The sequence below is a fragment of the Equus quagga genome, chromosome 13 (genome assembly GCF_021613505.1).
Source record: "Equus quagga isolate Etosha38 chromosome 13, UCLA_HA_Equagga_1.0, whole genome shotgun sequence".
Classification (NCBI taxonomy): Eukaryota; Metazoa; Chordata; class Mammalia; order Perissodactyla; family Equidae; genus Equus; species Equus quagga.
This window is the reverse complement of record NC_060279.1, coordinates 13,421,423-13,449,060: the sequence shown is the minus strand read 5'-3', so window position 1 is coordinate 13,449,060 and position 27,638 is coordinate 13,421,423. Positions and strand designations below refer to the sequence as shown.

The window sequence follows — 27,638 nt, the reverse complement described above, 5'->3', positions numbered from 1 at the left end:
AATTCTATTTTACTTAACAGATTAATGCAGACCCTTAAAAATGCACAATATTAATTTAAAACCATCAACTAATGATGACAATGCTATGGCATAAGAGGTTAATGTCTTTGCAATGTTCCTACCTTGGGTAATCATGAATGCACCTATATATTAAATGAGTTTTCATAAACAGATCAGGAAAAAGAAAATGTCAGTGCTCGAGTTATAAGATAAATAAGATATAGTCCTGATCTTCTAGAAGAGTAGTTTATGAACTGTCTTGACCATGAATCAAATGAGAAAAATACTGTTGGTGTGCATTCCTAAAATTGTTTACCTATAAATTATAAGAATGTTCTGATGTATGACTATAAAATATTCAAGAAAATAAAAATTTAAAAAGAGTGACATTTTAAAAAAATCAAAGATTTAATATTTTCTTTCTGCAAACCAAATAGATCGTGCTGTGTACCCTCTGAGGTATATACATCCCATTCTGGAGACCATCACTAGAATCACATACTAGGGAAGGCAACTATACAAATAATGACCCCACAATACAACAGTATCAGTACTATAATGGATAAATGCACACTCCTATTGGTCTCATGCTAATGAAGCCTGGTACTGGTTTACAGGAAGAATAACAAGCACTGATAACTGAAGTCAGTAAGTGGCAGTGGGGCTGGAAAAGAGGGGCTGGCTGAATTCAAAAGTGACTGAATGTGGGAGGAAGGAGAAGAGAATACTATGGCTCTTAGGTTTTTGGCTCTTGGAACTGAAGAAATTCGTAGTATAGTCATGCATCGTTGAATAATAGGGATATGTTCTGAGAAATGCATCATTAGGCGATATCGTCCTTGCATGAACATCATAGAGTGTAGTTACACAAACCTACTACACACCTAGGCTATATGGTACTAATCTTACGGGACCACCATCATATGTGCAGTCGATCATTGACAGAAACGTCGTTATGCAGCACATGACTATATTACAAAGTTAGAAATTCAGGGGGAAACAATTTTTTGGAAAAACATAAGCGAATACAGCTTGGGGAAAGCTGAATTTAAATTACTATGGGACATCAGAACTAAGCATTAGTAGAACAGTACAGAGGATTGTTTAGAAGAAGATTCTCTAAAACAACAATTAATTTCATTGCTATACAAAAGTCATAAAAAGATCCTTCTAATATGAAGATCTCAGCATTATCCCACTAAACAAGCCCACATATAACACATCTTATAAGAATGCAGAGGCAGAGGTAGACTATATATGAAATGAAAACAGTCAAGAAGTTTAGTTAATAGACATGAACTAACGGAAGAGATATAAACTACACTATATAAGATACAAATGACTCATGAGATGTGAAAACTTGCAAAAATTAAAAAATATTCTGTATATACATGACGGCTATAATCTGCCTTTTTCTTTTAAAACCAAATATCATGCTTCCTATTTCTATATCCTTGAGTAAAAATGTATGGAACTATCTTCCTTATAGTAGGTAAAATCATAGTAGTTCACATAAAAATGCAAATATGCAAAGTATCAGTAATAAGCACCTAAAAAAAACTTGTAGAAAATAAGCAGCCAATACATAATGAAACATATTTGCCTTTTGCCTTCCTAAAATACATTTTATTTAACCTAATATATCCAAAATATTATCATTTCAAATTACAATCAAATTAAGAAATATTCAGATATTTTCTATTCTTTTTCCCAAGTTTTTTTTAAACAGTTTTATTGAGATATAATTCAAATACCATCAAATTCACCCTTTTAAAATGTACAATTTAGTGGTTGTTGTATATTCAAAATGTTGTGCAAGTGTTACCACAGTCTAATTCCAGAACATTTTCATCATTCTCAAAATATATCCTGTACCTATTAGCAGTTACTCCCTATCCCCCCCTCAACCCCTGGCAACCATTAATCTGTTTTCTGTCTCTATGGATTTGCCTATTCTGGACATTTCATACATAGAATTATAAAATATGAGGCCTGTTGTATCTGGCTTCATTCACTTAGCATAATGTTTTCAAGGTTCATCAAAATGTAGCAAGGTATCAGCACTTCACTCCTTCTTATGATTGAATAACACTCCATTATATGGATAGACCACATTTTGTATATCCACCTTTCAGCTGATGGCCATTTGGGTTGTGTCTACTTTTTGGCTATTATGAATAATGCTGCTATGAACATTCATGTACAAGATTTTGTGTGAACATATGTTTTCAATTTTCTTGTACATATACCTAGAAGTAGAATTGCTAGGTCATATGGTAACTCTATGTTTAACCTTTGGAGGAACTGTCAAACTGTTTTTCAAAGTTGCTACACCATTTTACATTCCCTCCAGCAATATGTGGGCGTTCCAAATTTTCCACATCCTCACCAAGACTTATTGTCTTTTTTTTTTGTGAGGAAGATTGGTCCTGAGATAACGTCCGTTGCCAATCTTCCTCTTTTTGCTTGAGGAAGATTGGTGCTGTGCTAACATCTATGCCGGTCTTCCTCTATTTTATGTGGGATGCTGCCAAAGCACAGCTTGACAAGCAGTGCTAGGTCTGCGCCCAGGATCCAAACCTGTGAACCCTGGGCCACCAAAGCAGAGTGCACAAACTTAACCACTATGCTACCGGGCTGGCCCCAACACTTATTATTGTCTTTCTTTTTGATTATAGTCATCCTAGTGCGTATGAAGCGCTATCTCAGTATGGTTTTGATTCATATTTCCTAATGACTAACGATGTTGAGCATCTTTTCATGTGTGTATTGGCCATTTGTATATCTTTGGAGAAATGTCTATTCAAATCCTTTTGGAGGCTTTTCTTTTAATAACTACTCAATAGTCTGACAAAAAATTTTATAATGATATTTTAATCAAACAATCCCCTTGGAATAAAGTTCCTTTAAAGTGAAATTAGTAGATGTAAAATATAAAACAAAGCATTTAAAAGTCCAGTGGAATGGTACAGGCACTGGTTATAGAATTAAAGGGCCTGAAGGCAGGAAGGCACCTCGAAGGTATTACTGTTTACCAGCAATGCTTGTACCTTGTTGAACAAAGGTATAGCTGAGAAGTATAAAAATACCTTTCTGTACAGCTAGCCCTAGCAAAATCAAGAAGTTGGCCAGGTTTCCTTTCTACATCTCTTGCTTCCTAACTTCTGTGAAATAGGAAAGCATCTGATAGTTATACTTAGTGGCTAATTATATGCTCCCTTAAGTGGGCATTAGTACTTCAAAACGTTGATCTCTAATTGTGAAATGAAAGGCGTTAAGTTCCACTTCCCCATTAAAGCAGAAGGAAAATATCTTTGCTTTGAGGAAGAGGGGCCTATAGTATACTATCCATAAGCATGAGCTATAAGTGAGTTCATTGAGAGAAGAGTACTCTCTCAAACAGCCCTCTCCTCCTGGGCAGGATAAGTTGGAATCTCCACTAGTTAGTACGGCTGCAAACCTGCTTCTAGGAATAACCATTGATTGAGGAAGGTTTCCATCATTCTTTGATTCTTTCAAGTTTAGAATCTTGACAATCTTCCCTGCTATGCCTGCTCCCTTTTCCTCCAGGTATTTGCTATCTCCTTTCTATCCCCGTTAACGGGTCGTATCTAACCTTATTCCTTTTTACTCTGCTCCAAATTTTATATTTTCTAAGATATTTATCATTAAAAGATTTTAAAATTATACCCATTCTGATTACAAAATGATTTAAAGATATAGTTAATGTTTACTACCTTCAGACTATAATTTTTCTTTCCTGACATTCCCATGTTTATTATATTATTTTTACCTCTGGAAGTAATATTTTGATAGACATAATGTGACTACATAGTCATATATTATATATTCATACATATATGAATATAAATATACTCTTTATTAAAAGAGGTATCACTGCAGGGTGACCCTATTATGGATTTCAACTCCATGCAGATGGTCAGTAAAGAGAAGGAAGATGGATATAGAATCTTTGAGCAGCAGAGGACAGAATTTTAAGTGTCCTGGAATACAATAGCAATGAGAATACAGAAACAGAAATAGTATTGTAGCTGGGTGCTATGAATTCAAACTGATTATTTCACCCTTAAGACTGAGATTCTGAGGCTGGTCAGAGGTCACTGTGTCACAATAAGGCAAGTTATTTTGTAAATTTAGACTGGTCATCTGAACTGACTGTGGCAAACAGAGAAGGGCAACTAATACCCTATGCAGCAATTTGTTTCTGAGCAATAGCAGGCCACTGAGAAAATACTGCTTGTTAGTTTCTTATGCCAGACTTGAAGGTATAAAAGAAAGCACTGATGTCCACAGGAAAGACACTGACTAAAATGGGTTCCTAATATTTTAACCAATCATTTTAGACAAATAGTTCTCAACCCTGGTTGCATGTTAGAATCATCTGGGAAGGTTTTAAAAAATACAGAAGACTGGGTTCCAGTCCAGAGATTTTGATTTAACTGGTCTGAAGTGGACCCCAGGCATTAGTATTTTTTTTTTTTTAAGTTCTTTAGGTGATTTTTAGGATGGCCAGAGCTGAAAACCACTGATTTAGACAATGAACACTTTCTGGTCTTTATTAAGTCGGCATGAAGCTTTCTGTCTCTTGGTTTAACCTGGAAAAACAAAGATCTTATTAAGGATCTTATTGATCTTACTGAGGATTCCATTCAAGACAGAGACTGAGCCTGATACCTCGATATTTAAGCAAGGATGTAACATTGCTTTTTATACATTCCTTTTAAAACATTCCTTTTAAATTTAGGAATTTAACTAGGTCTACATTTATCTTCCAAAGGTTTACTTTATTCTAAAAAGTATGCAAAAGTATGTCTTTTGACAGTCTTTTGTAGCCAGTGTATCTGATTGGGAATGCTCAGGTGTCACCATGACAAGAACACAAGGAGAGTTCCATAGGAATAGTCAGCTACTGCCTTAGTTCAACTATGCTTTCTGGTTGTCTTGGCATATATTTTAGTGCCTGAATTTTCTCAGAGCCAAGCTCAAAGCTAATACAAAGGAAGCAGCTGCAACTGCATTGTGTTATATTCACATGGAAGGCCAACTCAGACCATCGTGTTGTGGAAACGAGAACACTAAGCTGAGCACCTGGTCCGGAACACAAGCAGCTTTCTTTAGCCAAAGCTAAATTGATGGCATCGTCTAGGGAGATGTGATACAAAAATCATAAATATCAATAGTCACTTTATAAATAGAATATTAAAGAAAGAAGTTTGTTCCAAAAACTCAGGGAATGTGAAACAAATATATACAATTACAAGATGTGATCATTTTCCCTTTCTGCATTAAATTTAAGGACTTGGATAACTTTTCATTAGTTTTCTTATTTCTTCCTAATCACCCCTGTAATATCATTTAAATGTAGTTTTAACAATGTATGAAATACACAATGGGGGCGGCCAGCCCGGTGGTGTAGTGGTTAAGTGAGCGCGCTCTGCTTCAGTGGCCTGTGGTTTGCAGGTTTGCATCCTGGGCCCGGACCTAGCATGGCTCGTGAAGCTTCCCACATAAAATAGAGGAAGACTATTAGCTCAGAGCCAATTTTCCTCAGACACACACACACACACACACACACAAATACAATGGATGCTATATTTAAAGGAAAAGACAAATATCACAAAAGTAAAAGTCTAGCAGGATGTTAAAGAAAAAATGAAAAATAGGATCTTAAAAAGAGGAAAAAACTATTCAGACGACTAAAATTGTTCTTGAAGAATCTAACAGTCAAAACTCAGATCTGCAAAAACATTGTGAGTTTGTACATAGGTATGATACCTAAAGGGCTCAATGAAATATCCACAAAGATATTAAATAAGGATTCTACCTAGTTTCACTTCCCAATATAAGTAGACACAGTATACACTATATACATAAAATACCATAGCCCTGAATTCCAAATATAAATTAAAATCTTTTTGTTGAGGAAAAAATGTAACTATTCTGCACAGGTACATTTATTCCAAATGATCTATCAGCGGTTATTAAATGGTTTAGTAACCAATTTGACTAGAGACATCCTCAGTAATACCAAGAGAATAGCTGTGAGAGAAACTCTAGTCCTTAGACAATTCATGCATATTTTATCCATTCAACGATTATTTGTTGAGTGTTTACTATGTGTGAGGTGCTGTGTTAGGCATTGGGGTAGCTACAAAGATGAGTAGAAGAGATATTTCTTGTCTAATGAGGGACACAGACCTATAAGGAAATAACTGCGATTGGAATTAAGGTGAAGAAATATGGAAGGAGAGTGGAGGCAGAACAGAAAAACTATTCTGCAGATCTCTGGTTTTTCTTATGGCTATGATTAGAGAAAAGTAAAAATACCTTTAAAGATTCCTAAAAACCAAGACCTTGCCTTAACCTATAGGTTCAGTGGCTATATGAATTCCCTCTTCCATTTGTCATGTCCTTGCTTTTAAACTTATTGACTCTGCTGTCTACCACTGCATGAAGGTGGCTTAGACTAAGTAAGAAATACACCTGAGTACACTGCTATACTAGTTATCCACTTTATGTTTTTAAAAATATAAATTTGGAGGAATGAGGAGATATACAAAAGTTTGGGGCTCATTGCTAGAGTTATTCTTTGGCTCCTTTCTGCCTCATCTAGCAGTAGTCAGCAGTATACAAGCAACTCTAACCCACTGGTTTCTTCTGAATCTCCTGAAGGCTAACCTCTACTCTAGTGTCAGCTGATAGCCAGGGTGGGTGCTGGGCTGGCCTTCTGTTAAATCATGGCCCCTTACCTATCACCCTGAGTGGAGATAATGATAGCATGAGAAAGAAGAGTCAAGTAATTTACCAATACTTCATAGTATTTATACAACTTGGTTTAGCTTTTGAGCCAAGACAAATATTTCAAAAAACAAATCTCTAATGCTTTAGCAGCCAGCAAAGTTTAGTTAAGCTTGACAAACAAGTCCACTTACAGTCTTGCCCCAACCTCGCCTCCAGCCTTCTCTCTTGCCATTTTTACGTAGATGCTTTTCAGTTTCTGCCTCACCGAACCCTGTCTATATTCCCTGGAAGCATCAGTCCATCTTATGAAGTGTGTCTTTCCAAAATGCTTTTCAGTCAGCCTGGAATAATCTTCTTCCCTTGTCAACTATTTTCATTCAGCCTTTGAAACTCAGCTCAAATATTGGCTCCTTGGCAAAGCCTTAGCTTACACAGTGCATTGTTAAAAACCTGTGTCACCATGCTTATCTGCCGCCTTCTCAATCTGGCAATTTTTCTGTCTCTTGCTACTAGGTTATAAATTCTCTGGGAGTGGAAAATTCTGTTGTTCGTTTCTGTTTCCCCAGTACTAAGAATAATGCCAAAAAAAGTATCAATAATTGGTGAATCACTAATACTTTGCCCAAAGTAACCATTCAGTAAGTGTGTCATTGTCAATAATTTCAGTTAAGACTTGCTAAAATCTATTATCACCTGCTCTCAATAAGGCTGAAAATGGAGCTGGGAGGAATAAGGGGAAAGAGTCCACTATGGCTCCTTTTTGGGTACAGCTGATGAGGAGGGAACCTGCTATTCACCATAGTAAAGATACCTGAATCCTAAAACCACAAGTACTTGTGCTTAAATCTCACATCTGCCCCTTCATAAAGTTAACATGGAAATGATCTTCTTTGAGATACTGTATAAGTAACTTAAAGTTAAGTATCTTAAAGTTTGGTTTCTTTTTGTTCTGCTTTCTCATATGCAGAGAGTCTTTCGTGATCTTAATTACAAAAATATTTTTTGTTGATCTGAAAACTAGACATACTTCTTATTGGCAATACATTTAAGGGATGTAGGTCACATCAGCTCTTGGAAGACCATGGAAATTTAAAAAACACAATGTACTTCCACAGACATTCAAGTACTGCAGTGCCTCATTTAGCCAGCATATTTGGTTTCTCTTAAAAGAATATAAATTATTTATCCAGCATTATCAAGGAATGAGGTACTTCACAAACCAGATTTTTCTTGATAGCAAGTTTTATAAGCATCACATATCTTCAAGATCTTAAATATTCTCAATGGATAACACAAAATATCACACAATACTGCAGTTCCACTTTTAAAAAAGCCCAGCACAACAAATATAATTTCACTTTTTCTTGATGACTGAGGTTCATTATTATCACTGTCAATTATTGCACTATGCACCATCCAACCTGTAATACAATGGTACCCTCAAGGGCTCCTGATAAATCTAAGGCTATTTGCCTTTATCCTAAGTGGATTCAGATTGTTTTTATGACTGCTTGCTTTTCATTTTCTCTGCTTCCTCCCTCAAATCACTGTCTTTTTTTTTTCTTTCTTTATTGCAATCAATGTGTTCTGATGGTTATTTTTCAAACAATTGTCTAGGTGAGGGCTTGTGAATGGTTATTCTCCTAGAGAGCTAAGTGCACGGGCTTTGTGACTCCAATTTGCTAGTCAGAGGCACCTTCTTTCCCTCAATGTTTTTAAATCCATGAAGTGGCTGAGATAATCAGAAGGCTAACAACTGAGTAAGAGGTTTATAAGCAGTGTTAGCTGTCACGTATGTGCATCACTGGTTTATTACTTTTATTCAACAATAATTAGTCTTATTATTAAGGTAAACCTTGAATTAGGTGTCAAATTACTGTTTAAATATAAATAAAAATTGTTGTTCCTAATGAATTCAAACTTAAAAAGCCCAGCCATGAAGTTCAGATTCAATATAGGAAGTACTTCAATGTTACTATATTGTGGAGGGATATTCTTCTTCAGTTATTGACTTAAAAAAAAATTTAAGAATTCACCATTCTATTCTAGCGTGATAGTATGAAAACTCCAAATTGTAACTCAATGCTTTTCACCAAACTCTGTATATGGATAGTTAGTTTCACTATAACGATCTCTATTTCATGGGGAAAACAAGAAGGGGAGAGGAGAGGGAAAAACACTTTTTTCATTCATGAAAAGAACATTTTAAATAGGTAGCTATGTCTACGGAACAAAGAAATTTAGTAAAAGGCATGAAATCTGACATTTTAAAATACTTGTCATAATTTGGTTAGAATATTAATCCAATACTTGCTTGTAATCTTTAAAAATGAGAAAATTTGTAAAAATTTGAAAGATGTCATAGTAACAGATATCCACAAACTCTACAAGGCACTGAGATACAATAAGGGGAAATCTTGCTTCTCAGGGTTAATCCAAAATAAACATTCATTTCAGTTAATTTATAAATGAATGCCAGCTTATATATCTCAAAATATCAGTCCTACGTAAAAGGTCATCCTAAAGTTCAAAAAAACCCAGCATTGGAATAAATAAAGAAAGAAAGAATACAACATACTAACTTGCCTGAATTCAAAGAAAAAAATCTTTTTTTCAATAGAAAAATCTTTTTCTACTTTATATTGCTTTCCATTGTACCTTTAATAATGACCAACTTCATGTAAGTAATTCTTTTCAAGTTTAAAATCAATGAATTTTAATAAAATGATATGTTTAGGAAGTAAGTATATTTCTTAACCAATAAGCAAATAAAATAGATGAATTAAAATCTGAGTTACTCAGAGTTATATCAAGAAGATCTAAACTAGGCCAGCAACTGGTAGTCAGATGACCTGATCACTTACAGTCTTTCCATCTCAGCGTTCTTTTGTATTTAATACTGATTCTCAGTACCGTGTTGTCAGTTTAAGGAGTATTTTAAACTAGGATATTTCTTCAGCACTTAGATGGCCTTCTAAAAGATGGCTTAAGCAAAGCACAGGCCAAGTTTCAGGATCAGAACTCTTAAGTCTCTGATAATTTGCTCCCCAACTTTCTAAGTTTCATCACTCTTTGCTTGTACTCCAGCTCTGGAAAATAAAAAAGTCATACCCCCATCCATTAAAAAAAAAAAAAATCCCACCAGTACCTTTACAGAATTGTGACATGTTTTAGCTAGTTAGGTAGATTTCAGCTAGATAGGTTTAACTTGATAAAAGGACATCCTGCAAAGCGTTGCTCTTCACAGTTCAGAGGAATTTGAATTAAATGTGCTTAGTTACATATTTTGGAAATACTCCACAAGTAAAAATAATATTCTCTAAAACCTAATAAAGCTTACACTTAAAGTAGTGGACATTAACCACAGTTAATCCATGTAAGTTGATGACTCTGTCCTTTAACCTCAGTATTGTAAAGAAATTCTTGAGGAGCAAAATATTTTGATTCCTTGATAACTATCTCTAACTCTAAGAAGAAAGGAGAAAAGTAAAATATTCTCTTAGAGAAGAGAAACACTTACTGGTACTTTGAAGGGTGAGGTATTTGCAGTGTCCATGGAGTTGGGTTTTTCTGACGTACTGGTCCCTGAGATACTCCGTCTGCGGGGGGACCTTTCTGCTGGCACCTCTGGAAAAGAAGAAAGAAACATCAAGAATCCAAAATGTAGGATCTTTGACTAAACTGTAAAATTATTGTTTTGTTTTGTTTTTCCCCACAGAAAATCAGTTTTCTTTAAAGGTGCATCACATTCCATTTGCACATAATTTGTTTCTTTATCTCTGTGGGGTCTGAACTATCAAGACACTAGGGAGAGTTGGCAGTTATGAATCTGCTTTAGCATGACAGCATATACCTTTAACTGTGCACATATAAAAAGTCATTTCCTCTGATCTATGTTTAATACCTATAAGTTCACTTACTATTTGCATCTCACGGGGTATGAATCCACTTCTCTATTTGTCAGCAATGTAGGAGTTAATAGAATCCAATGAAATTTTTTTATATTCTTGTGAACAAAATATAGTCTAGTGTTGCACATGATTTGATGGTGTTTGCACACAGGTCAAAGTTCAGTTCTGTGCAGACAAGATGATTCACCAGACTGCAGCCAAAGGGCCATGAGAAGACTGAAAGCTGCTGCCAGGAGAGAATAACATATATGCCTATGCAGATATAAAAATAGATCAGCTTCTCCTTGTTCTGGCAATATGACCTTACTAAGATCTTACTCTGGAATCCTACATCTGTTCAAACTGACCTAACAAGCTTCGAATTTTGCAGATGATGTGATATTCTACAATTTAATTACTATATACTATATTACGGTTACATTTAAAAAAATTTTTTCATAGAGTGATATATATATGCATATATATATATGCACATACACACGCACACACAGATGATAGATATATACATATTATACCTTTATCACAACTGCTTCCCATCTCCACTTCAACTGACAGACATATAGGAATCCAGCTTCTCAGATAACATTAGATAATCTCAACATGGACAAGAAAAGAAAAAAAACCACATCCTAAAAAAAGTATTCTGTGTTATCTTCCAGATCTTAAAAAATAAGGAGTAAATCGTGACTCCGGAGACTGACATTTTGATTCCTGCTGTTCTCCCTTTAAAAGATAGATGCAGTTTAAACTTCCATTTCTGGCCTCCTGGCCCCTGGGATCCGTGCTAGTTCCACTTAAGAGAAAGCCTTTTTTCGCTCGCTCCCTCCCTGTGTCTTGCTCTTCCCCCTCCCTCTCTACAGCTTGCAGAGAGAGCAAGCGAGAAAGAAACACACAGACTGCAGCTATTCAATCAATCGTTCCGACTGCACATCCTCATTAGTTACTTTCAGGCTATCGGCAGACGCCAAACACTGCCTCCCCTCAGTTACAGAAAATTTCACCGTATTACACTAATCTTCAGCAAGAAAAAACATTTACAGAAATTTATATTCAGCTAGTGCCAAAAGGACACCATTTTACACAGACCCAGTAATGCACACAAATCAATCCGGACTCCGAAAATCCTACTGGAAGTGCTTACCCTATTACTATCTTTGCACTCTGGACACTGATTTTCTTTCCACAACTAAACTATCTTCACTGTGATATCCTGACCAGTAAGACATAAGCCAACTTGCAACATTCCTAATGACTGAGAGGTTGACAACATAGCGTCTTATATGCCCACCTGCAGTACAAGAAAGTTCCATGCTATTACTGTTTTAAAAATTATGACCAATAACTGTGAGTCTCTCCACTTCTCTCTAACCATCTGTGGTTAAATGAGCCTTAATGTACAAAGCCAATTTCAGAATTAGGCACACGTGACTTCTAATGCACATTTCTAAAAAAATGGACGTATAATTAGCTAAAATTCACAGGAACGGCACAAAGCACTGAATTTAAACAAATCAGTTTGTCAAAGCACATTGAACAACAAGACCTTTAGACTTTAGGAACACGACTTTAAAGAGTGATTATCCAAGTTAGGCAATTCTATATGGGGGGCAGGCAGGTGGGGAGAGGGGCTGGTGAAAGTAGAAGAAAATCTCATCTTTCCTCTGATAATTAACTATAATTAGGAGATACATGAGATTGAGTATTACAATATTTTAATCTCTGAATAATTGATGGAGAAATGAAAGTGGGAGAAAAGTGAGTTCCATTAGCAAGGAGAAAATGATCTAGTAAACACTTTTCCTTAATTTGCAATGTTCTGGCTAAGGAAAAAAATGGAAACTTATTTCCTCACTTTCTTTCAATCACGTAATTTTAGTCTTCAGGCATATGAACTCATTAAACAAATATATTTCAATGCTTTTAACTATTTGAAATTATATTGGCTAGCATGAGCAACCACATTTCAAACTCTTAACAAATATGTCACTTGTACTTCTTTTTCTCTTTTAGATTCTGTTTCATGAAAAAAATATCACAACTCTGACCTAAAGAATGTCATTGGGTTCAAAAAGAAGAAATTAAATTATTCTTGAAGTTTGAACAATTTTCACTAAAGAGGGAAAAGAAAGGAATCTAGGTAAGCTAAATCAACTAATGATAAGAGGAAGAAGTCTACACTTCTAGATTTTTTTAGCCTCCACAACAATGTAACTTATCTGTGGATGCAGAGAAGGCCTTTGAATATCCAGGTTCTTTAGTTCTTAGAAGATTTGTTCTTAGAAGATTTGTAACTATTTCAAAGCTGAGAGAAGAATATATACCTCAAGAACTTGAAATCTCCAAGAAGAAAGGAAAGTTGCTACTATGGTCTTGAAGCTACATTTCTGCTGAGCTGGAAAGAAAATCTATACTAGTTCCAATAGGCCAAAATTAGACAGCTCTCTCCCCTATGCCCACTCATGCTACATACTATCTCATTATTTTCACCTGCTGTAAAATGTAATGTTCCTTTCATAGTCACAATATTTAATTACAGTCATTTTAAAGTATACTCTCTCTCTATCACTGAGACAAGAGACTTATAATATTGTTTCAGTAGATAAAGGTCTGAAACTGTTTTGTTCACTTTCTCATCCTCTAAAAATAATATTTTTCATCTTCAGATTGAAAGGTGAAAAAAGTTACAAAAATCCTGGTTAAGTTTTAAATTTACCTCTTCATTTCCTTTGCCACTGGGTATGAACTGAGATGAGGTGACAACTCAGAACAATGAGAGAGAACCTCCAACACAGCTCCACACAGGATGATGTATTGAACAAAGAGAAATTTGGGTGCTCTTCTTAGTAGCTCGACCAACTATCTGTGTGATTCTATGTAAGCCGTTTTACTTTTCCTGCTCTAGTCTTCATTAATAAAAATTAGCTTTTTGGAAGAAAAGGGATCTCTAAATCCAAAAAGGAGTATTATAATGTCATTTCCTCAAAATACACATTTTCCTCTATGTCAATGTGCTTTCTTTGAAAAGCGTGGCGAAGAAACTGACAACTGGATATACATGGGGGCAAAGGCACTTTTGGTGGAGGATGTGCCTGTTCAACAAACAGAAGTCAACTTCTGCCTTTGGCCTTTAGCTCACTTATCACAAAGCAAATGTCAAAAAGTGTTTCAGAGGAGCTGGCTCCATGGCGTAGTGGTTGAGTTTGGCACACTGTGCTTTGGCGGCCCAGGTTTGTGGGTTTGGGTCCCAGGTGCACACCTGCACCACTCACTGGCCATGCTGTAGCAGCAATCCACAGGTAGAGTGGAGGAAGACAGGCACAGATGCTGGCTCAGGGATGATCTTCTTCACGTGCACGAAAAAAAAAAAAAAGAGGAGGATTGGCAACAGATGTTAGCTCAGGGCCAATCTTCCTCAGCAAAAAAAAAAAAAAAAAAAGGTGTTTCAGAGAGGGAAAAAAAGTAGGACAGTGTAAGACAGATGAAGCAGTACAGTAATTTCACTATAGCAGTTATACTGAAAAGGTAGTTGCATTGAGAAGGTGAGGTGAGAGCCAATAGTTAAGGAAGTTCAGATGTCAGCCTTGTAGGTTTATCAGGAAAGAACAGTGCAGGTGGAAGGAAGCCAATATAAAGGGCAGTGGGGAAGCCAGTGGGAGTGGAGTCAATGAGTGAGGACAAACAGTAGCAGAAAGCCTGAGAGGGATTGGGGTAGACATGCTCAGATTATGCAGCCCTCATAGGCCTACACGTAAGGGCTTTAGCTTTTTTACTCTGAAATGAAAAACCACCGGTGAAGTACACTTTACCAAAAAGTACAAATCACATAGAAACACTACAGAGATACACTTACTGGCACTTTCTTAATTATTTTCTTCTCAGGATTTTGAATAATAAATGTGATTGAAATAATTCTGCAATATTACTATGTTTGAAAAGAGAACAAAGGGAAATACTATATTAACTGAGAGTTAGGTTCCAAAAACCTCTGAAAATACCTTCAACAAGAAAGGTATCTCTTATTTAACATCATTATGGCCAAATATCTATAAACATCAACTATAGTTACTTTTTGTTCAATCACATTTAACCAAAATTCATATGCCATTATGTCACATATACATATATTTAACATAAACAACATAGCTAAAAATGTCATGAGTTCTGACAATGTCTACCACTTTTAGAATTAGTTACCATAGTTAAAAGAAAAAAAGTAGAGGAAATGATTCAAAAATACTTTTTTTTTAAGAGAAAAAGATGTGTCATGAAAGTTACTTAAGTACCTCTTTTGTAGATAATTTGTTTAGGACAGAAATATTTTTATGATAATTTTAGCTAATGTTGGGTGTTTGTTACACGCTAAGCACTGTGTCTAGTATCTAAATTACTGAATTCTTGGGGCAGCCCCTCAGCTAGTAACAATTATTATTCTCTTGGATGAGGGTGGGGGCAAAATTTAAAAGAAGGTAATAACCTTACCAATGTGAAAGTAATTTCAGAAAACTCAACCTGAAAGATGAACAAAATTTAGAAAGATATTTATAAAGTTTTAATTTGGTAGACAATGTTGCAATGAACCGAAATATCCTTCTCATAACAAAACTCTCTAGTTAATGACAGACCAGAAACAATATTACATGTTCACAGATGCAGTCAACTTGGCATATATAGTATACTTAAAAACTTCACATTAATAGCAACCCAAGCCAATTCCTAGTAATTTTGTGTACAGAATTACAAAACATGAATGAATGTGAATACTCTGCCAATTATAATTATTCATAGGCCCCTTTAATATTTTTGATATTATACTTAGGAGACAAGTGTTCTAGCATTATTCTCAAAAGAGGAATTCTTCAGTTCACTTCAAAAATCTTTTTGGGGGCTGGCCCCAAGTTTCACCGGTTCGGATCCTGGGCACAGACATGGCACCGCTCGTCAGGCCATGCTGAGGTGGCGTCCTACACAGCACAACCAGAGGCACTCAGAACTAGAATACCCAACTATGTCCTGCGGGGCTTTGGGGAGAAGAAAAAAAAAAGATTGGCAGCAGATGTTAGCGCAGGTGCCAATCTTTAAAAAAATAAATTAAAAAATAAAAATCTTTTAAAAAATCATTTTAACAAAGTAAGATAAAAAATTGAATACACACCAAGCTGTTTGTGCACCCACTCAAGTCACTGAAGTTTCAGTGCATACACTGTTGCTGTAAATGAGTCTACTTTACTATTTCCCCTATATTGTGTAAATAATGACAGCAATACATAAGATATGATACGTCAGTGGCTCAAGTTATTAACGAATGAGGTAAGCAAATAACTTATCTCTCCATGCTATGAATTCTACATGAGAATTCTTCTTCCATAGGAGACACAGAGGATGTTTAAGAAACAGAATAGGAAGGAAGGAATACTATTAGGAAATGGGTTTGTACCTCTTCAGTAAAGAGGGGCTTTAATAGCAAATGGCAAAATGTGAAAGAAAAAAGGCTTCATGAAAATGAAATTTCCTACTTTTTGTTGGAGGACTCCTAAAGGTAACAGAGATTAGAGATGCAGGTACAATTTTATACAGGAAAAGTGACAAGAGTAAAGAAAAGAAAATTACATACTACATTTCTATAGTTGCTAACACGATAGCACCTGGGCGTTTTATAGACTTCTCCACCTGATTTTCAGTAGGACATTTCCTGCTGTATCCCACTTTTACTGCTTTAAAGCCTATGCACTGACAGTCACTACCATTCAGCTGCTCTGAAATACAAATCCCCAGAGCCACTGTAATTCATCCAATTTGTATCACTTAGACTGCAGTCCTTCACTCAAACAAGCAGTCCTTTCAAGTTTGCATGCCCTAGACACTTACTTCAACACATATGAATTGGTGCTAAGTACAGAAGTGTGGTAAATTCTCAGAAAGTAAAGCCATCCAGTCCCTCATCTTTTCTTTATTTCAACAAATTTATTCCCTATTATTATTTTTTTTTAAATTTCTTCTTGCTAATATATTAGGATAACAGATTTCTCTCCGGTCAGGGAATCTGGATACCCACAAGTATTCCATTTCTTCAACTCAGGGCTCCACATGATGATACTGGATAAGATGGCAGAGAACAGTTTAGTGCAAATAACACTCTCAACCAGAAAGGCTAAGAAAATAGCTCAGGGATATTTATATGGTAGTTAGGTTTCAAATACAAAGCATATCTCTGGTTCTTAGTGATAACAACTTGGGATCATAACAATAACAATAGAAACGTAACAAGGATAACCATATCACAAAACTGTCATTTATTATTCCCTGTTACATGCTAAGTATTCTATATGAGTCATCTTTGTAATCCTCGTAACAATTCTCTGAAACTGGATTTTTCACCCCCATTTTACAGATAAGGAAACAAGGAGATGTTTTATTACCCTGCCGATGTTGGAACAGCTGGTTAAAGGGCAGAATCAGGATTGGAACCCACGTAGTTTGGATCCATGCGTGCTATCATGTTCTCTTTGTGTTTTGTATAATGGGTTGTAATGGAGATAAAATAAGATAAATAATCAGGGAGACTCCAATTTTCTTACTTTTTCCTAAAAATGACTCCAAGAACTTTAACAATATGCACATGATTCTTCATATTTTAAAGAGAATTAAATCATGCTCTTTGAGGGATAATTTACTGCAAACAAATCCCATTAAAGAAAACTCTCAACCCTGTAACGCTGATGCCAATACGAATATTCTAATCAGAAACAAAGAGAGGTGAGGCAATGGGGTAAAGAGGGGGAAGGCGACTTGCTTAAAGCAACGGTGGAAAATGTGAAGAAAATAAGAACCAAGCTAGAAAGAACCGATTCCTTGAATAAAAAAGGGACCAAAATTCCTCCAAAGAATAACCTGCCCTTAAGAAGAAGGAATGAGTAAGTGGAGTACAGAGGATTTTTAGGGCAGAGAAAATACTCTATATGACACTGTAATGATGGATACACGTCATAATACATTTGTTCAAATCCATAGAATGTACAACATCAAGAATGAATCCTAATGTACACTAGGGACTTTGGTGATGTGATGTGTCAATGTAGGTTTATCCACTGTAACAAATGTACCACTCTGGTGGGGATGTGGATAATGGGGGAGGATACGCAGGTATCAGGGCATGGGATATATGGGAAACCTCTGTATCTTCCTCTTAATTTTGCTGTGAATCTAAAACTGCTCTAAAAACATAATCCTTAATCCCGGCTCTTCTAGCCTCACAAAGTAATCTTCAGTACACCTAAGTGGAAAGATAACTACTTAGGTCAATTCTGAGACAAACATAGATAAAAAGCATTAAGATCTTAGGTTTTACAAAGAACAATGTCTAAATAACTAAGAAAGCATTGTTCAGCATAAGATGACTGTTCTGAGCATTTCAATCTAGTTATAAGATTTTTATTAATCTCACAGTTTCATTTTGGTGAATCATATTTTGTCTTCAACTCTGGAAGACAATGTTTTCTAATTTACGGCAATGTTCTAAGACATTTATCTAAACTTTTTCTATGAGTGACCTAATAATATGTTCTCATTATTTGTATGTTTCATATACAATTCTGGGTATAATCTTTGATTTATTCATATCATGATTTCAATAATCATCTTTAAAATCTTTAATAAAGATTTGCTCCTTGATTATGCCAGGGTCTTTTATGACTAGTTTGGGTTTTATTCTAAGACAGGCATTAATACAAGGTATCGAAAACGTACAAATACTTGGGCCTCTAATATAAGGAAAATTTAATCCTTTACTGAGGACCAAATATGCATATGGCACTGTACAAATACAAACAATGTTTACATTGGACATCCCTTATTAGTGAGGGTAATGGAAAAGGGAGGAGCCTGTAATGTTGATTTGTGCTCCTTTAGCCATCAAACACTGCCAAGTCTCTCTGCAAAATGTTTGTTGGCTTCCTTTTGTCCTCTTTATTTCCACTACCATCTACCACCTTAGTTCAGGACTTTTTGTCATCTTGTGCAGATTTTGGCAGGACCCTCCTAACTGATGTCACTGACTCCTGTCTCTCTGCTTAAAGCTATTCTGCTCACCATTACCAGATTAATCTCCCTAAAACATTACTTTCTTGATGTAATTACCTTCCTAGAGATTAAAGATAGGACAGTCAGACATCAAAAAAAAAAAAAAAAAAAATCGCCTGGCTCCTACCTTACATAGTCACTCTTTTCTGCCAACACTTTCCAACAAATTGCCTTAGTCAGGTGATCTTTGATCTCAAACTGGCCATATTCATTCCCCTGTGTCTGTCTTTGCTAATGGTTTTCACTTATCTGCCAAATCTTAGGTGACTTTCAATACCAGTTTCAATTCATCTACTTCCATAAAACCAGGCCTAATTATTCACATTTCTTTAATTTCTAATTAATACATTTATATAAGTTCATATTACCTGATTATATGTTCTCTAGTTTCATGTACCAAACTATATTTATGTATTTATACTGTGTACAAACTGCCCAATACAGTGTTCTATAACTGAGATCTCGTGTTGCAAGATTTTAATAATTTTGATCTTTTCTAAATTTTCAAATAAAACAAATTTAAACAGATAGAATTTTCTCAATTTTAAATATTTCTCCCAAATGCCCAGCAATTTCATATGGTTCAACTTAATACATACTAAAATTATTAATAAATTTTTGAGTTCGTTCTTTTTTTTTCTTTTCCTTCTCCCCAAAGCCCCCCAGTACATAGTTGGATATTCCAGTTGTGAGTGCCTCAGCAAGGCCTGATGGGTGGTGCCATGTCTGTGCCCAGAATTCGAACCCACGAAACCCTGGGCCACCGAAGCACAGCATGGGAGCTTAACCACTCGGCCATGGGGCTGTCCCTTGAGTTATTTCTAATTAAAGTGTACCATCTAATCAAGTTGAAGAATCACTATCCTTTTATGTACATTAACTTGAATCTTCAGTTATAATTGAGATTTTGGTAAATAAGCTTCATGGAAGATTAGGTTTAAGAGTTTTGAGGTTTTTCCTTCTGTGCATCATTCCATTTGAAAATTCACAAATTTTAAGGTTTTATTAAGAAGCGCACAATATTGATCAATGATCACACTTAATATTGACACACATATTGATCAGGTTTAAGTCTTGTATGTTCTTATTCATTTCCATTTTCTTTAGATATCCATTCAGTTGATTTCCTTTAGTATTTTATTTGTACATTCTCACAAGGAAAATATTTTGAAAGACCTTTTCTTTTTTCCCTGAAGGAAATTTCCTAAACAAAGGATATAGAGCTAAAAACTCTAAGGAAACCATGTCCACCCTGGGACTTAATATGGATTCAATTGCCATGCTTTGGTTTTAAGTATGGTTCTTAGCATTTTTTGTTTGTTCTCAATTTAGATACCAGAATACCAATTTATTCATTTGCAACGAAAAACTGAATCACTGATTGGAACTATTAATGCAGCTGTGATCCAGAATTCATTCTTTTTCAGAAGTCAAGCTATATGAGAAATCAAACCATAACCAGTGGTAGATTTTAAACCACCGATTGAATTCTTTAATGGTTATAGGTAGTAGGCTTACTTACATTCATATGTCCTCCATAGACAGTTTTAATAAATTATATTTTTTCTTTAAAATATCCATTTTCTCTAAATTTTCAAATATATTATCATGAAGTTGTTCGTGATAGTCTCCTGTTTTTCAAGTCTCTGATTTTCTGTAATTTTGTCCCTTTTTTCATTTCTAACGTTTATTTGTGACTTCTCTTTTGTCTTGATCAAATCTTGACAGTTTTATCTATTTTCATTGGAATTTTTAAAGAAACAACTCTTGGCTTTACTGACTCTACTATGTTTATTTCTGTCTTCCATTTAACTATCTTTAATTTAAGCTGTTATCTTTATTCTTTCTTTCCCTAAACTTTCTTTGAGTTTATCTTTTCTTTTTCTAACTTGTTGAATCGAACGCTTAATTAACCCATTAAGTTTCAGCCTTTCTACATTTCAAGATAAAAGATTAAGGCTATAACATTCACTTAATAACTATTTTAGCAATATCCTGCAAGTTTTGATATGTACTATTTTCAGGACGTTCAGTTCTAAGTATTTTATAATTTCCATTATTATTTCTTCTTTGACTAGAGAGTTATATATAACTTTAAAAGTTTCCAGCAGTAAAGGTTTTTAAAGTAAATTTTCTGTTATTAATTTCTAACTCAGTTCAACTATGGTCAAGAGAATGCGTTCTGTATGATATAAAGACTGAAATTTGTTGAGATTTGTTTATGTCCCAGTCCATTGTTAGTTTTCATAAAGATTCCATATGCGCTTGAGAAGACTATACAATTGTTGAATTCAGGCTTCTATACATGTCCACTAATTCAAACTTAGTGTGTTTTTTATATCTTCTGCAGCCTTACTAGTTTTTGCAGATAGGATTGTAGATTTATCAATCTTTCCTTATATTTCTGTCCATTTTTGCCTTATAAATTTTGAGGCTTTGTTATTGGGTGCATGTAAGATTTTTATCTTTCTAGTGATTTCTACATTTTACCATTACTTAGGGATCTCTTTTATTCCAAGCAATGCTTTTTGACATAAAGTGCCATTTTATCTCATTTTCATGCCTATGCTAGCTTTCTTTTAATTAATATTTCCCTGATATATCTTTTCCCAAACCTTTTACTTTTAACCCTCCTGGGTCTCTCTCATTCACAGCGTGAAAAAAAAAAAAAAAAAAAAAACCTGAGGGGCCAGCCCGGTGGCGCAGGGGTTAAGTTTGCAGGTTCTGCTTCAGAGGCCTGGGTTTTGCCAGTTCGGATCTTGGGTGCAGACCTGCGCACTGCTTGTCAGGGCATGCTGTGGCAGGCGTTCTACATATAAGTAGAGGAAGATGGGCACGTACGTTAGCTCAGGTCTAGTCTTCCTCAGCAAAAAGAGAAGGATTGGTGGCAGGTATTAGCTCAGAGCTAATCATTCCTCCAAAAATAAAGCAGGAGAAGAAGAAGAAAAAAAATTGAGTCTCACAATCTTATCTTTTAACATTTTCAGAATATTGTACCTTCTGATATAGTTGGATTTTATCTTTACCATCTTACTGTGTTTTCTATTTACTTTTTCTATGCTTTGTTTTTCTGATTTTCTGTCTTTTCTGAGATTAATCAAGTTGTAAAAATTCATTTTCTTCTCTAGTGCTTTTGACATTATGTACTCTATTTCTATTCTTTTAATAGTCGTCCTTAACATTTTAACACATGTACTTAAAGGCTAAAGCTAATCCTGATTTCTATTCTTCTCTTGAATAATTCAATGATCTTAAAATACTTCAATTCCAATTACCCCCTTCCTATCTCTGACATATTGTTGTCCACTATTTTAGTTTTACCTTGTCAGAACAGTGGTTACGAATATTCAGGGAATTTTTATCCTCCTCCCTCCCCCACCAGTCCAGACTAAGATAAATAAGATTTTTCAACTTTTTGCAGTAAGCAGATTTTTTCCTTATTTCCACTCTCACTTATCAAGGGACCTAGTCCTATGGGGAACAATGGGGCAAGGCTTTCAGTTCTAATTCCTCACACTATTTGAACCCTCAGTCTACCTCCTGTCTTGTGGCTATTAAAACTTCCTTCTGGAATTCTGAGACTGGCAAATGCCCCAGGACAATTTACTACCTGGAATTTTAGTTTTCTTTTTTCTCTTCCTGGGGATTTCCTTTCCTTCCCAAGAGGAGAGTTAGGCCATTTAGTTTAAAATGTTTGTTTCGTTAATATGACATTTCTAGTTGTTTCTGTATTATTTTTCAGGATATCTAGTCTGTCATAATGCCAGAAATGAGAGTTTCAATTTTTGAATATGCTTTCCCCCCAATGTTAGGTGTAATTTTAGGAATCAGACAATAGTTGCCAATACCAGATTACTATATGTATCAGTAGAGTACAGAACTTAGAAACTTAAAAATCTTTAGGTTTTGTAAAATTACATTCTTTTACAGAATTATTCTATCACTTAAATGACTCCACTTAATGAAATGAAATGACTTAAATTCAGTTTAGAGAATGTAAAGTAGTACAAAATATCTGTTGAGTATGTTCCTTCTTATCCTAGAATTTGGAAAACCCAATTATAATCTACTGAATAATAATTGTGAATGCTACTAATGTACCTTAAATGGTACTTGTAGATATGAGAATAGAGAACAGTAGTAGAAAAGGAGAAGAAAAGATAGATCTGACAGAATATTTTTGATAACTGAAACTGGCTAGATCTTAAACTTTTGGGTAAATGAATAGCATTCATTCATTCGAAAAAAGTCTTTATTAAGCATCTATTCCTTGTTATTCTGGAAGATGTCAAAATATTAAGAGAAGATCCATACCCCAAAGTAGCAGGGGAGTGCTAGATGGGTACACAAATAACTAACTACAAGGCAAGATTGGGTAAGATAAATGCCAGAAGATTAATACAATGGCTGTTATCTCCCGCATCTTCCCTACTTTCAGTTTCTAAATCTCTGCATGCATCTTTGATTCCTGTGTGAGTTTCTCCCTATTCTCAAAAGGTTAAGCTTGTGCCCTTAATCTCACCCTCACCTCCAAACCCATAAAGGGTTTTGTTCTCTCAGTTATTTTTTGCTCTTGTAGGTTCAATATCTTGCTCTTTCCTCTACCTAAAAACATGCACAGGTCTCCCCAATTCAAAAAAAAAAAAGACACCCTTTTCTTTCTATCAGTCACAGATTTCCCCAGGCAAGAGTCGTAACCCATAGCTCTCACTGCCTCACCATCTGCTGTCTTTCTCAGTATTACAAAATCTGACTTCTCCTCCCTCAACTTCAATGAATAAAACAGCATCGATACTTTCACAGGTTATCAGAACTCTCCTAATTGTCAAATCCAGTGGTCTCTTCTGACTTCTCTTTGGCTTTTGTAACCACTGACACTACTCAACACATTGTTAACCTGTTCTACCTTAACACTTAGAATACCAGACCATCCTGGCTTTCCTCCTACCATTGTGCTCATTGCCTCTGTAACTCCTTTTCCTCTCTACCCCACCCTGTGCCGACTGCTGGTGTTCTCCAAGGTTCAGTCATGCTCTCTGTTTTTTCTTGACAGTCTCTCAATAGTAGATCACCTATAGACGCTTAGAGCTTCAACTATCTTTTTTCTCTAGGTGATTCCCTCATGTTGCTCTCTACTTGTAACTTCATTTTCAATCATCACAACTATATTTCTATCCAGATGTGTGGTAGTAACCTCAAACTCAATATATCTAAATAGAACTCATCTTCTTCCCTCAAAAACTGGCTTCCTTTCTCAACTTTTCTATATCTGTTGATAGTCTCACCATCCTCCTAAATTCAAAAATAGTCTTTGACTCATTTTGTTCCCCATTCCTCCAATCTGTCACCAATTCTGCTGATAGATCCTTTGTACTCTCTCCATCTTTTCATTTCACTTATTCATCTGAGCTGTGCAAATATTCATCTGCACCTGGAATATACTGGGTGCTGAAAAGAAAGAGGATTGAGCCCTTTTTGTGAAGGCATTCACAATCTAGTTCTACTAATAAATAAGCAAACCACTAATTATAATATAGAGGGTTGTGTTAAAATAGGGACACATTTCGTATCTGGATTACTATAACAGCTTTCAAACAGGTTTAACTGCTTCTAGTCTCTTCCCTCTGTTGTGACACTTTCAGATATGTCTTCCTAAAAACCTATTTTGATCATCTTTTTCTTGCTCAAGAACCTTTAATTCTTCCCAACAGCTATTAGGATAAAATTATCACTCATTAGCCTGTCATGAAAGGTCCTACACAGTGAGCTACCAAATATCCTTCAAGTATTCTCTCTCATTATTTCTTTACATGAACTTTCCATTCGTTTCACATTAGTTTATTCATTGGTCATGAACATAATTTAATATTCCTCATGATGCTCGTCTCATACAGAAAACTCCACCATCTCCATAAAAATCTGTTCTATCTTTTAAGATTCAGATTAAATCCTGTCTCTGTAAAGCAGTCTTTGGTGTTCCTAACCAAAAAATGATGTCTCCCTTCTTCAAATTCCCAAAACAATTTTTGCCTGGATAAATCATTTCACAATCAGGTACTGGCTTATTTTATTTTCTCCATTGTTGTCTTGATTTATCATTAAGTCTTTCTCGATTAATAGGCTATAGTTCATATTTTCTCCCTAACCAGACTCTATGCTTCTAACAAGCAGCTTTGTCTTACACTTCTTTGTATCCAGCCTCAGTAACTAGCATAGCATCTTGTTTATGAGCAAGATTTGAAACATGGGTAGGCTTTTAGAAAGTTCAGTTTGGATGAAGGGACGCTGCTGATAGAAGAAATAGCACATGCAAAGGTAGGAAAGGGCAAGACATAGAAAGTTAATCAGTGTGGTAGAATGAAGTCCCTAGTCTCTAGAACACGGGAATGTCAGGTGGGAGGGTCAGAATAAGTTCCAGAGTAAGCTGTTTTACTTTGATAGGTGATAAGAGAGCCATGGAAGGTCTTTGAATAGAATAACGAACAGGGCACAGTTTTACGAAGTTTGATCAAACAAGCAGTGCACTAAATTAACAAGAAGGCCTGAACGTCAGTTAGGTGGCTACTGTGCAAAAGTGAAGTAGAAAAGCCTAAACAGCACAAAATACTTTTCCTTCATCTCCTCTCCTAAGAGATATCTGCCATAAAATTTCTTAGGCAAAGAAAGCATAGTTTGATAGGTTCTCTGATACATTGTCTCTTTGGGTTCCACTCATCCTGGATTTACCATTAAGGAGATCGAGGTTTCTTACTTTTCTCTCGGCGTCTTCTTGGGGGAAGCATGTTCTCATTAATGGTAACTACATCAGCAAAGGACTCATCACTAGGGCTTTGCTACATCTTCAAACTATAACGAACCACATCTGAGAGAGTTTTGCTACTAGTCCCTCTGGAGGAGTTTAATAAATTCCTATTTATCCACAGATGAACGAGTTTGCTCCCCATGGTCAGGAGAGCGCTTCAATCCCCAAAATGACTTGCTGACAACCAGGGCTCAGCCCTGCCACAGCAAAGTGTGGGATACACAGTTATCTACTCACTCAATAACCAAACTTCTTGTTAGACCTTGAGCAGAATCAAAACTCTGACTTACCAATGCTTTATATACGCTAAGGCTTCCTTCCATTAGATAGATAATTTGTAGGAATTTGCATTTTTCTTCTAAGCATGTTTTAACATCCTTTGTCTTTATTACCTCCATCTGTGGACAAAGAGGAATTTACTAACTCTCCTAAACAGAGGATGGGAGTGGAGGTGAGAGGGGGCACAAACTGTAGTACTTTTTATTTGCCCATTTCTATTTATTTGATCAAATTCTTTTTAGGCATAGTGGGTTAGTGGCCAAAAAAAGAAATAAATTAGTCTCAAGGCTGTATAATGAGAATTCATAAAAACACCATGCAAGAGCAAGGGAAAATGTTTAGTGATGACTCTGCCTTCCAGTCCCATGATGCTGTAGGGTCTAAGGGCTTGGTTTTACTCAGAGATATTTGTATTTGCTTTTCTTCGCTGATGTTTCTCTATGCGTGTGGGGGAAGGGGAATGGGAAGCAAGTAGAATGCGATAGGCTTCAGAGAAATGAGGAGTTGAAAGGTACACCTAAGTCACCCAAATGCCTGGGATAAGTGAAGCTATGATAAACAAATTAAGAGTAGGATTAATATCTAAATATATGTACCTGAGTCTTTATAGAATTAGAAAAGACCTGTTTAGGATGATCTTTTACATCAAAAATGCATGAAAAAAGAAATCATTTATAGAATGTTGACTGACAACATAACTGAATTAAATAAAACAAACAGAAACTTCTGCTAAATATAATAAAGAGAGAGATATCTTTTAGAATAGCAGAGGACTATTCATAGGTCATGGAGAATATTCATGAGGAATAAATTAGAAGACCATAAATTTTGCCCATTTATAATAAAGGTATACTTATATCTAGGGAGACATTATGAGATAAATCAAATTTATAAAAACAATAAATTTGAAGGCCATTATTAATCTAACAAAAGTATTCACAAATAGGATTTTTATAAGTACCAAGTTCTCCTATTACATTTAAGATATGATTGGATTTGTAATCTAACTTTCCCAGGAATTTATTTATTATATTAATAATTCCAAGATCAATAATTGCTTTACTTAGAAATTTATTAGAAAGCATCCACAAATGGAAAGTTACAGTAATGGCTGGTCCATGTGTCCTATTTTATATGCTCAGTAGTAATCTTACATATGAAAATTACAAATGTTTCACACCTGGCATAAAGGCTATTTCTCAATTCCTATGTTGGCTTTTCTTGCACACAAAGCCTACTCCCCCTCTCATGACAAGCCTCACCATTACTAAAACAAGAGGTATAGTAAAACAATGATATATTTCAGCTAGTAGAAGTTGTCTAAATACCACAAACAGCTGACGAGACAGCATGGTAAGCCTTGCATGGAGCTAGCACTCTTTGTTAAAGCAAAGCAAACTGTCTCTTATTTCTCATAGCCAAGGTTGGTGGTACTATTTCTAGAGACATAAAACTTGAAAACCAAACAACTTAAACATATTCTCTGAATTTCTCTTCCCCCTGTTAAAAATACAAAAGTGGATTTTACAAAATTTGGGGTCTTACTCCCCAAAGTAAGAGAAGTTCAGACAACAAAGGGTTAAAAGAACAAGCGGAGCCCTACCGTACCCAGAAATGACAGAAGGCTCTTCTCCTCTTCGGTGCTACTATCCAACCACTCGGCCACATCACCGGGGGAAAGGAGACTCATTCTCCAGCCAGAAAACTTTTCCATACAGAGCAAAATTACTGAATGATGAAGTGGGAAAAGAAAGATACAGAGACTAAATTCTTGGGGGTCCAACACTTAAATTGCTGGCTAGGCTGTA

At 35.5% G+C, this 27,638-nt stretch overlaps 1 protein-coding gene across 6 annotated transcripts in view; it reads right to left on the bottom strand.

Moving 5' to 3' along the window:
• The window catches only part of RASAL2 (RAS protein activator like 2), a 371,329-nt gene that overhangs the window by 76,679 nt on the left and 267,012 nt on the right, over positions 1 to 27,638 (bottom strand). For all 6 annotated transcript variants that reach the window (XM_046681498.1, XM_046681500.1, XM_046681499.1 and 3 more), the window contains one exon: positions 10,283 to 10,389. In XM_046681498.1, coding sequence (XP_046537454.1) covers positions 10,283 to 10,389 — 107 coding nt within the window. The remainder of the gene's footprint in view (positions 1 to 10,282; positions 10,390 to 27,638) is intronic.